The sequence below is a fragment of the Carlito syrichta genome, unplaced genomic scaffold, assembly GCF_000164805.1.
Source record: "Carlito syrichta isolate Samal-C Ts95f unplaced genomic scaffold, Tarsius_syrichta-2.0.1 Scaffold289289, whole genome shotgun sequence".
NCBI lineage: Eukaryota > Metazoa > Chordata > Mammalia > Primates > Tarsiidae > Carlito > Carlito syrichta.
Window position 1 is genome coordinate 102,315 of NW_007233385.1, and position 12,304 is coordinate 114,618.

At 50.3% G+C, this 12,304-nt stretch overlaps 1 protein-coding gene across 1 annotated transcript in view; it reads left to right on the forward strand.

Moving 5' to 3' along the window:
• RNPEPL1 (arginyl aminopeptidase like 1) overlaps positions 1–4,139 on the forward strand; it is a 12,826-nt gene extending 8,687 nt beyond the window's left edge. The window contains exons 10-12 of the mRNA XM_008054250.2: positions 463–693; positions 777–919; positions 1,589–4,139. Of these exons, the coding sequence (XP_008052441.1) occupies positions 463–693; positions 777–919; positions 1,589–1,894 (680 nt within the window). The 3' untranslated portion in view covers positions 1,895–4,139. The remainder of the gene's footprint in view (positions 1–462; positions 694–776; positions 920–1,588) is intronic.
• The last annotated feature ends 8,165 nt before the right edge of the window (positions 4,140–12,304 follow it).

Sequence of the window (12,304 nt, forward strand, 5' to 3'; positions counted from 1 at the left end):
GCTGAGGTGAGTGGATTGCCTGAGCCCGCGGGTTCGAGACCCGCCTGGGCAACTTGGCGAGACCTCATCTCTACAATAAATAAAAATGAGCCGGGTGTGGTAGCACGCACCTGTCGTTCCAGCTACTTGGAAGGCTGAGGCGGAAGGATCACCAGAGTCCAGCAGGTCGAGGCTGCAGTGGCCAGGAGCGGCCACTGCACTCCAGTCTGGGTGACAGAGTGAGACTAAAAAAAAAAAAAAAAAAAAAAAAAAAAAATAGAAGCCCCTATAATGGCTTCAAGTGACAGTATTGGCTGGAGCTGACCCCGGACTTCTGGAATGGCCCATGCCCCTGGGGGCTTCTGGGCCCTGGAACAGATCACCTGACCAGGGATGCACTTAGGTCTGGAGTCTTCTGGGCAGGCTGCTCAGGCGACCCCTCCCCAGTTCAGGTAGGGTCCCCAGATTACTTCTCCCCTATAGGGCTGGAGTTCGAGCGCTGGCTCAATGCCACAGGCCCACCTCTGGCAGAGCCAGACCTGTCTCAGGGATCCAGCCTGACCCGGCCTGTGGAGGCCCTCTTCCAGCTGTGGACTGCAGAGCCCCTGGACCAGGCGGCTGCCACAGCCAGTGCCATTGACATCTCCAAGTGGAGGACCTTTCAGACAGCACTGTTCCTGGACCGGCTCCTGGATGGGTCCCCGTTGCCTCAGGGTGGGTCCCTACAGCTGATGGGGGTGGCCCTGGGGGAGGTGGTGCGGCACCAACCCAGCTCTCACCTGCATCCTGCCCTGCAGAGGTGGTGATGAGCTTGTCCAAGTGCTACTCCTCCCTGCTGGACTCGATGAATGCTGAGATCCGCATCCGCTGGCTGCAAATCGTGGTCCGCAATGACTACTATCCTGACCTCCACAGGGTCCGGCGCTTCTTGGAGAGCCAGGTGCAGCCATCTACCCGGGGACTTGGCCTGGGGGTTGGCATAGGCTCGGAGTCTGGGGCTGTGCCCACCATCCCCACCAATCCTGTCCCACCTGACTCCAGTCTCACCACACCTCCTGGAGAATGGGGTGCGACTAGGTGGGGGTCTGGGTTGAGAGTGGGGGCATGATCTGAGTGAGAAGAGCATGGGTCAAGGCGCCAGGGGGCTGCCTGGACTCCACCAGTCCTTGGAGCAGTTGTGGAAAGAACAAGCTAGGAGTAGGAGTCTGGGTTCTAGGCCCATCTCAGCCTTGAACTTGCTGGGCCCAGAGCCTACGGGTGTCCAGCTTCCAATCTGGGCATAGGGACATCCAGGCTCTTCAGACAGAGGCCTGGATCCCAGGTCTGTCTGTCCCGCCAACACAACCTTCTGTTGTGGCTTCCCTGTTCCCCATTTGTGCCCTCTCCAGCCCAAACTCCCTGGAAATGGGTCCTCCATAGAGGCCTGGTAGTATGGGAGCAAGAGGCTAATGGCTGACCTTGTGACCATGTGAGTTCAGGCTGTGGCCCTGATGATGAATCTGGGGCAGGCCCAGGGACGATAGGGTCATCCAGCTAGTCTGACAGGGTAAGTTGGTGGGAGGGGCTCAGGGAGCCTGCCTGTGCAACTGACTACCCCCATCTTCCGCAGATGTCGCGCATGTACACCATCCCGCTTTACGAGGACCTCTGCACTGGCGCCCTCAAGTCCTTTGCACTGGAGGTCTTCTACCAGACGCAGGGCCGGCTGCACCCCAACCTGCGCAGAACCATCCAGCAGATCCTGTCCCAGGGCCTGGGCCCCAGCATGGAGCCCACCTCAGAGGCCACCTCAGAGCCCAGTGTGGAGTTGGGCAGCTCCAGAACAGATCCAGACTCGGACTCGCCGGCCCTGCTGCTTGGGGATGAGGCCCCCAGCAGTGCCATCTCTCTCAGGGACGTCAATGTGTCTGCCTAGTCCTGTTGGCGGGCTGACCCTCGACCTCCCAGACACCACGATTGTGCCTTCTGTGGTCCGGGCCCGCCATGACTGCGCCTTGGCTCTGGCCATGAGCTCTGCCCGGGCCTGTGAGCTCTTCCTGTGGGCTCTCCCAGTCCGGGAGCATGGGGAAACGGACCTCCTGTCCGGCAGAGGCCTGTGGATGTAGGCCTGTCCCCCTCCCAGCTCTCTTGCACTGCAGGCCCTGGGGCGGCCCACACATGCCACGCCTCTTGTCTCAACACTGGCAGCCATGCCTAGCTCTGGATGCCAGCACCTACCGGTGCTGCTCCTGGAGCAATGGCCCAGCAGCCCCACGGCAACCACCACACTGTGCCTTATGTCTGCCGGGAGGCCTAGGCTGTGCTGTCCCTGTAGCATGCCTCCTTGCAGGGCTCTGAGCCGTCCCCTCCCTTCAGAGCCCTGCACCTGCCCCTAGGGTTGGCAACCTCAGTTGGCCCCTGGCAGAGGGACAAGGACACAGACATTTCCTCAGTGTGGAGACAGGGAACACAAGAAAAAAATGGATGTCCCAGGGAGGGTCCCCCTGGCCCACAGCCAGCCTTACTCTCTCAGAGAACATGGGGTCTCAGAATCCAGGGGGAATGTGGGGACAGGACAGCCTGTCTCTTGGGGCTGTAGGCCGTGGTGGGGGGGCAGGAGGCACATGGGTACAGCAATACCCCAGGGAAGGGGAGGTGGTGCTGGTGCTCTCTTTAGGCCCACCATGCTGGGAGAGGCAGCCGGGGCCTGCGGTCTCCAGCCTGGGACTGCTGTGATGGGGTATCACGGTGATTGTCCCATTAAACCTCCACTCTGCAAATCTGACCTCCCTTCCTCTTCCTCCCATCTCTGGTCCTCTGCATTCGCTAGTTGTGTGGGGTATGGCTGGCCTGCCAGGGCTTAGGGCCCAGAGCTGGTCAGAAGCTGGTTACAACCCCCGCTGACACACAGACCTGAGAGCAGGCTCCCAGCGCCCTGGCTAGGCCCCTTGGCCAACCCTAGTCCCCAGCAGACTCCTTGAGGTGTCACTTGTCACATGCTTACTCTGGACCTTTACCTCAGGCTTTAGCCAAATTCCACCCTCAGTGGTAGTCTTCTTCTAAGCTGGGGTGCAAAGAAAAGGGGTGGGTGGCAGGAATCCTTGGAGGATTGAGATTTGCATTTTCCTGCGTGGTGGATGGTACTGCTCCTCAGGGTCCCCAAAGTCTCGACTGCCTGAGCAGTACCACCGTTCCAGTGCCCCACAACACCCTGCAGAGCCTCCCATCTGGGCAACATGCTGTGCCTCTGAAAGCAACCTGTCTCTTCTCCCAACCCAGTGGCCAGGCCCAGTCATAGCCCCACTCCACACACCATGGTAGGGAGGACCAGAGGTGGCAAGCAGATGACCCTGACACCACCACTGAACAGCCCCCAAATGTCCTATTCACCCTCCTTCCTGTCCAAATGCAGTGCCACTCCTCCTCCCCAAGGGAGACAGCCTAAGCCCCAGTTCAGTCAGGGCAAGCTCCAACCTGGGGTCCAGGGTAGTCTCTACACATGATGGGTAATGTTCACAGTTCCTATTTCAGGGCTGAGTGAGGCTCCACCCCATCAACATCTGTTCTTCATACTCAGCAGGGGACGGGGATGGGATACCTGCACTAAGCCCTATGGAAGGGAGGGTGGGGGCTCCTGACAGTCCCTATTCCACATCCTTCTAAAGCCCTAGCAGGCAGGCACTGCCATAGTCCGGGAATGGGCCCCCGATTCCACTTAGTCGTATTCTCTGTGGTACTGGGTGCCACCCTCGGGAGGACCCTTTTCCTGTTTCCTTCTTGGCCACACCAGAAGACGGTGTCCACAAAGAATCCCCCTGAGTGGCTGAATCACTTTCTCAGCTGTTTCCGATTTCCAAACAGCCAGGGTTGTTTGCAAGTCTCCATAGTCACAAACTTTAATCCTGGGCTCTTCCTTTCTTTGGCAATTCAACTTCTCCACAACTGTGGTCTGCAGTGACTCCAGGTGCTATGGCCACACCCACAGCACTTCCTCCACTTGATGCTGAGCTGTGCTGCCTTGCCCAATGTACCCACAACACCCTCGCTGCATTCTGTCCTGGCTCTGAATGCCACCCACCAGGGTGAGCAGGAGTGCCCTTTCGGCCCTGTTAGCCCTTGGATTCCTGGCCTGCCTTGATGCCTTTTCCTCCCAGCTTGCAAAACAAAACTTTTTTAACCCATGTCTTCCTTGTGATGTCTTGTCAAACAGTCTGTGACCGACACTGCCAACATTGTTTCCCAATCTCTTCTAAGACTTACAAATTTATCATACTATCTGCCTCATGAATCATCAGAGTTGAGTTTTACCAAATGTTTTGCCGCCACATAACACAATAGGTCAACATTCCACATTCCAGTAGGTTTTCTGCCGGCCACAGGCGGTGTTATATGTTTTGTTAGCACTGCTCTTCGACGGCCAACTTCTGCACTACATTGGTTATGTTATGATCCAGCCAGAGATGACTATGAAATACAGATGTCTGAAACAACCAAGCTTATTTTACAGGCTGCATGTCCATCTCAGGCTGGCAGGGGGTGAGGGGCTTCTCTTTAGTGTGACTCTTCAGACCCACACTAAGGGAGAGAGATTGTGAATGTTTCCAATCACCTTGCCAGGAATAAACAAGAGCCGTGGGGGCTCACACTGGCGATGGAAGCTCTGGAGGGCCATGCACTTCTGTTCATACAGGCCGCATAAGAACAGGGATCGCAACTTCACCATGTGCACAAAAGGCGGGGTATGTGGTAACTTGCACTTTTGATCACCAGAGGTGAGACCAGAAGGTGGGAGATATATACATTTTGGGGACAGACTAGGGACTAGTAGGAGGAGAATGGTGTCATTACTGGGGAGCATGAGCCGGATAAACGACATTGATTCCTACAGAGGCAGGTTGGAGAGCTGAAGCCTGAGGCAGTGGTGTGAGGGAGACAGTGCAAGTAGGTTCCCCATGTTGCCTGGAGACTATCTGGTTCTTAGGGTCCAGATAAGGTTTTCTGAGTCCTTCAGGCCATAACATGTGCCAACAAGACTTGTCACCAGTGTTTCTCTCCCATCCCTCACTCTTACTGGGAATTACTGCTGGTGCTTCTCTCTTAAGGTCAGATGCTTTGGACAGAACAGTAGGGAACTTCAGGTATGAAGGCAAGGCACAACTGAGAATCACCCATCTAGTATGACACCACCAGTTTAAAGGACAGCACCTTAGCCCAAACTTACACCTGAGGAGACACAGCTAACAGAACAATAGAAGAGGACTTTAGAACTGAGGACTAAATCTGACTCTTTTCCTCTTATCCAAATTCCTAAGAGTCTTGAGGAGTCATACCTATAGAAGCTCACCAGACACAGTTTTATTACCCTATTTACCCTATATACTACAACCTGACTCTGGCATAACATCACATTACCAAAAAAAAAAAAAAAAAAATGGAAATCAAAGTATTTCATGGCCTTGAAAAAGCCATCTCCTGGGGACTCTCAGACTTAAGGAATCTTGTAAGATACTTATCTCTTCTCTCTGAAGTCTGCCACATATAGGACTTCATCTGCATATCAACAAACATGGAGTCTTTTAGCCTCCCTTATCTCAACAAAAAAATTAAGGTTCCCAAAATTCCTTAAGTAAGAACTACAAATTACCAGTCAAGAAATCTTTGAGCTGGGCTTGGTGGCTCAGCCTGTAATCCCGCGCCTTTGGGAGGCTGAGGTGAGCGGATTGCCTGAGCCCGCGGGTTCGAGACCCACCTGGGCAACTTGGTGAGACCTCATCTCTACAATAAATAAAAAAATCAGCCGAGCGTGGTAGTGCATGCCTGTAATTCCAGTTACTCAGAAGGGTGAGGTGGAAGGATCACTGGAGACCAGCAGGTCGAGGCTGTGGTGGCTGGGAGCTGCCACGGCACGACAGTCTGGGAGACAGAGCGAGACTCCAACTCAAAAAAAAAAAGAAATCTTTGAAACCACCTATGACCTACAAGCACCTGCTTGGAAATGTCCCTCCTTTCCTGGCCAAAACAATGAAAATCTCAGCCAGGCTGGGTGGCTCAGCCTGTAATCCCGTGCTTTGGAAGGCTGAGGTGAGTGGATTGCCTGAGCCCACAGGTTCGAGACCCACCTGGGCTACTTGGCGAGACCTCATCTCTACAATAATTCAAAAAATTAGCAGGGCGTGATAGCACACGCCTGTAGTTCCAGCTACTTGGAAGGCTGAGGCGAAAGGATTGCCAGAGCCCACCAGGTCGAGGCTGCAGTGACCGGGAGCAGCCACTGCACTCCAGTCTGGGTGACAGAGTGAGACTCCAACTCAAAAAACAAACAAACAAAAAACGATGAAAATCTTACACGTATAGATTTATGGTTTTTATCACTTCTGCCATCCTAAAATTGTGTATAAGTAAGTCACCATTCAACCACGGGATGGGGCATGTGTTATCCGAACCTCCTCAAATTTGGTCCTCAAGTTTAGTTCAGAATAAACCATTTAAAAATATTTTACAGAGTTTGGCATCTTTTCATCAGCAGAGCACATATAATTCAAATCTCAGATCTAAAAGGGGGTTTTGAAATAAACCATAACACCGGAAGAGGTACTTATGAGACAAGAACAAGTAATTTATAAAAAAGAACCAGTCAGAGACCTAGGAAAATTTTTGACAAGTAATTTAAAAACTAACACAAACTTGGTAGAATGGTACTATGGTTTGAATGTTCCCTCCCAAACTCATGTTGAAAATTAGGTCGGGTGCAGTGGCTCACACTTGTAATCCCAGCACTTTGGGAGGCTAAGCCGAGATGATTGAGCCCAGGGGTTTGAGACCAGCCTGGGCAATGTGAGGAGACCTTGACTCTACAATAAATCACTAAAAATTAGCTGCACAAGCTGGGCTTGGTGGCTCAGCCTGTAATCCCGCACCTTAGGGAAGCTGAGGTGAGTAGATTACCTGAGCCTGCGGGTTTGAGACCCGCCTGGGCAGGTGAGACCTCATCTCTACAATAAATCAAAAAATTAGCTGGGCATGGTAGCATGCGCCTGTAATTCCAGCTACTTGGAAGGCTGAGGCAGAAGGATCACCGGAGCCCAGCAGGTCGAGGCTGCGGTGGCTGGGAGTGGCCACTGCACTCCAGTCTGGGCAACAGAGTGAGACTCCAACTCAAAGAAAAAAAAATTAGCTGCACATGGTGGTACATGCCTGTAGTTCCAGCTACTTGGAAGGCTGAGGCAGAAGAATTGCCTGAGCCCAGGAGGTCAAGGCTGTGGTGGGTGGGAGCATGCCACTGCACTCCAGCCTGTGCAACAGAGTGAGACTCCTACTCCAAAAAAACCCAAACAAACAAAAAAAGAAAATTGCCATTGTGATGGTATTAAGATATGGGACCATTAAGAGGTGATTAGGCCATGAGAGCTCTGGTCTTGATATGGAGACCTGCTATTGTCTGTCCATGTTGCCCTAGAGAAGGGCATGGTGTGGAACTGAGAACCTAGCACCCACACTACCCACATTCCTGGGAGCTAACAGAAGGTGTGCTTCCCTTATCTCCTAGGCACTCCCAGTAAATAACTTCTGTGCCCAATTAACTGAGAGAAATAAATTCCCATTTACTCCCTTTTCTTAGTAATCGTAGGTTTGTATAATATAGCATCAAGGTAATCATAAGTATTGTGATTTGTATCACTTTTGTATCAATGTAATTGCATAACTTTTATATCAATGTAATCATAAGTCTTGTAATTTGTATAACTTTTGCATATAACAACATGTAGCAATGTATAATGTCTTAGGCCCTGTTAACTACCTTTAGAAGCTTGATTAATGTTTCTGTCTAGTGTTATTGATAAAAAGCTGTGAGATACCTCATGCCTATAATCTCAGCACTTTGGGAGGCCTAGGTGAGAGGATTGCCTGAGCCCACGGGTTCAAGACCAGCCTGGGCAACTTGGCGAGACCTCATCTCTACAATAAATCAAGAAGAATTTGCCAGGCATGGTGGCCCATGCCTGTAGTACCAGCTACTTGGAAGGCTGAGACAGAAGGATCACCTGAACCTGGCAGGTAGAGGCTGCGGTGGCTGTGAGTGTGCCACTGCCCTCTAGCCTGGGTGACAGAGTGAGACTCTAACTCAGGAAAAAAAAAAAAAAAAGCTGTGAGATACCTCTGGTAACTGGTGCCAGGAAATGTGAACCATAAATTGTTACTGACAAAATGCAGCTGTAACTTAGGTTCTACGCAATGCTCTTCTAGTCACGTTGTCAATATATAGGTACCAACAAACCTAAACTTATACAAGGGGATTGTAAAACTTAAAGGTGAGCAGAACCATTTCAGAAATACCTTGAGTCTGGTTCTCCTTTCTGGACTTGAACTCAGAAATAAACTTCTTTCTACCAGTTCCTGCCCCTTTGATTTATTGATATCAAGGGAGCGCACCAAGCATTACTCGGACCATAACAGCCTCATGAATGGGATTTTGGGGTTTTTTTGGTTTTTGAGTTGGAGTCTCACTTAGTCCTCCAGAATGGAGTGCAGTGGCTGCTCCGGCCACCACAGCCTCCACCTGCTGGGCTTCAGCGATCCTTCCGCCTCAGCCTTCTAAGTAGCTGGAACCACAGGCGCGCGCTACCAGGCCCAGATAATTTTTGAATTATTGTAGAGATGAGGTCTTGCCAAGTTGCCCAGGCGGGTCTTGAACCCGCGGGCTTAGGCAATTCACTCACCGCGGCCTCCCAAAGTACAGGATTACAGGCTGAGTTACCAAACCCACCCATGAATGGGATTAATGTTATTGTGTGAGTGGGTTCATTATGAGACTGGGTTTTTATAGAAGCAAAAGGTAGTGGATACTGGAATAAAGGTCATTCTTGTCATTAAGTTGTAAAGAACTTGACTCACCGGGCTCAGTGGCTCAGCCTGTAATCCCAGAGCTTTGGGAGGCCGAGGTGAGTGGATTGCCTGAGCCCGCGGGTTCGAGACCCACCTGGGCAACTTGGCGAGACCTCATCTCTACAATAAATCAAAAATGAGCTGGGCATGGTAGCACGTGCCTATAGTTCCAGCTACTTGGAAGGCTGAGGCAGAAGGATCGCCAGAGCCCAGCAGGTCGAGGCTGCGGTGGCTGGGAGCAGCCACTGCACTCCAATCTACGTGACAGAGTGAGACTCCAACTCAAAAAAAAAAAAAACAAAAAAAACAATATCTGGCAGGATAAATTTTTAAGCAAAATGAAGGAAATGCATGGTTCTTTTCAACCACATACAGTAAGTTGTAAGCAAAACAAAACAAAACAAAAACAAAAAACAACTTAAAGGCAGATTTTATAATCCAAACAGAAGCAGAACAGAAAGACTGGAAAAACTCTCAACCTGGCCATGTAGAGTGGAAAGGCATGGTGTTTAGAAGAGCAAATCAAGGATGTGGCCAAGTGACCATTTGCTAAAGGGAGTACTGATAGGAGGAAGTCAGACACTCTATAAGGCAATGGGAGAAAGAGCCTAAAGGCATTTCAAAGACCTTTGAGGCTGGTAGAGAGCAGGACCTTGAGGGTGAGGTTTCCAGAGAGGCACACAGGGGACCATACCATTCACTGCCCAGGGCCATCTCGGGACCTTGCTCCTAAAATTCCAGTGCAGTGTTCCTTGGCCGCCCAGCCACAGCTCTAAGAGGGCCCCGGTGCAGCTCTTACAGCCACTCTGAAGGGCATAAGTTATAAGCCTTAGTGGTGGCCTCCACCTAGATTTCAAAGGATGTTGTAGACAGTCATCGGACCCAGGAAGAAACTTACTGGAGAGCATCCCCACCTAGGCATCCCCACAATGCCTAGTGGAGCTGTGGGAGCGGGGCGACCACTGAGACACCAGAACTACCATTGCGCAACACCAGCCTTGGAGAACTGCAGGTATGTGATTCCAACCCAAGAGAACTCAAGCCTGGGCTGAGCCAGCAAAGCCAGAGGGGTGGGGCTGACCCTTGCCCCAGTGTGCTCAGGATGCGGGATGTGGAGTAAACAATTATACTCCAGCTTGAAGACTTAATGTTTTCCCTGTTGTATTTTGAACTTACTGGGTGTTAGAGCACATTCTCAGCGGGGCCTCCAGAATGTTAGGTCAGGTCTGCTGGGGGTGTGGGTATGTCTGGTGTGGAATCCATTGCCGCAAGAAAGATAGATGCAAAGAATTGCACAGAAGTTAGATTAGGAAATACAGTTTATTGAGAGAGAGAGAGAGAGAGAGAGAGAGAGAGAGAGAGAGAGAGAGAGAGTTAGTTCACCACTCCAAGGAATGAGGGAGAAGGGGCAGAGCTTAGGAAAACATGGTTGGGCCATAGGTCTTTGAGCTATGCCACATACGCTCTTTGAGCTATGGCCACACCATAATTTAGCAAGGCAATGGCCCCTGGATGCTCATGGGTGAGTTCTTTTAATCCTTCCCTTTGATGGGGGAAGGCCATTAAGGTGATTGGGCTATGGTCTGCTCCATGTCATCATGAAGGGGCAGGTAAGCACAGGTATTGATGTCAGGTGATGGACAGCAGGCAGATGAGTGTGTTAGTCACATGATTGCTGCAATAGTGGTAGGCTACATGGACAGAGACAAGGAGAGGGGGTCTTTCCTGCAAGAGACCTGTCAGACATTTCTAATCCACAAGCTCCTTAGCAAAAAGGTGGTCTTATTATCATTTCTATGGTTTCAGGCACCTAAGAGGTGATCTTTGATCTTCTTCCTTCAACAAGGAAACTGAGTTTCTTCGAGCTTTTTTTTTTTTTGAGTTGGAGTCTCTCTTTGTCGCCCAGGCTGGAGTGCAGCAGCATACTCATAGCCACTGCAGCCTCAACCTGCTGGGCTTAGGTGATCCTTCCGCCTCTGCCTTCCAAGTAGCTGGAACTACAGATGCATACCACTATGCCCAGCAAGTTTTTGTGATTCGCTGTAGAGATGAGGTCTCACCAAGTTGCCCAGGCTGGTCTCAAACCCCAGGATCAGACAATCCTCTCGCCTAGGCCTTCTAAAGAGCTGGGATTACAGGCTGAGCCACTGCACCAGGCCTACTTAGAGATTATTATGCTAAAACATGAATTAAAAGGTTGGGCTGTCCTTGTCTTGTATCTGATGGAGATTTGCCAAGGGGGTGGGGTAGACTGCCAGCTTGAACTGCAGTAAAATGTCTGAATGCATCCTAGAACCTGCCTATTGGAAATTTATCTATCTCTAACCGGTGCTAAATTCAAAGCATGTCAGTCTAAGCAAAAATGGTTATGCTGAGGCAAAACGTGAACTAAGTTTATTCTAAGTTTCTTGGGATCCCTCCTTTCACTGGGGGCCTGTTACCCCCTTCTTCTTGCCTATTCCTTCCTTTTGGAATGGGAATGTCTAACCTATGCCTGTTTTGTCATTGTATTTTGGAAGCAGGTAACTTGCTAATTTCACAGACACATAGCTGGAGGGAAATTTAACTCAAGACAACTATGCCTTGAGATAAGTCATGCCTTGAGTATCATCTATATGTAATTTTTTCTCTCCTGCCTACCCTATATCTAATTTAGATGAGACGCCTCACTTCTGAGTCCATGCAGGAATGAGCTAAGACTTTTGGGGCTAATGCGATGCAATGAATTTATTTTGCATGTAAGAAGGACAGGAGTTTTGGAGGACCAGAAAAAGAATGCTATGGTTTGAATGGCCCCTCCAAAACTCATGTTGAAATTTAATTGCCCTGTGACAGTGTTAGAAGGTAGGACCTGTGAGAGATGATTAGGTCACAAGGATTCTGCACTTTTGAATGAATGGATTAATGTCATTATTGTGGGAGTGAGTTCATTATCGCCAGTGTGGGTTGTCATATAATGTTGAGTTCAGTCTTCTCTCTCTTCTGTTATCTTGCCCTTCCATCTTCTGCCATGGGATGACACAGCAAGGAGGCACTCACAAGATGCAGTCCCCTCAGCCTTGGACTTCCCAGCCTCCAGAACTGCAAGCAATACATTTTTTTTCTTTATAAATTACCCAGTTTGTATTCTGTTATAGCAACGCAAAGTAAACCGAGACAAATGGTCACAACGAAGAGGGGATTCATGGGCTGGAATGTCAAGACAATGCTCCAAAAGACAGCAATTTTTAAAAGGGAGCATATAAGGGAAAAGTTAAGTAGTAGATAATACTTCAGACTTAGGGGTTATGGAGAGACAAAGAAGTTCAAATCAATCAAGGCATCCACATTCTCAACATGTCTTTCATTCCATACTCCAGGGACTTTTACATGACCTTTCACCCCAGCCAGCCTCATTTCCTGTCTCCTTCCTCTGCCCCTTACCTTTCTTCTCTCCCCATTGTACCTTCCCACACTGCAGGCT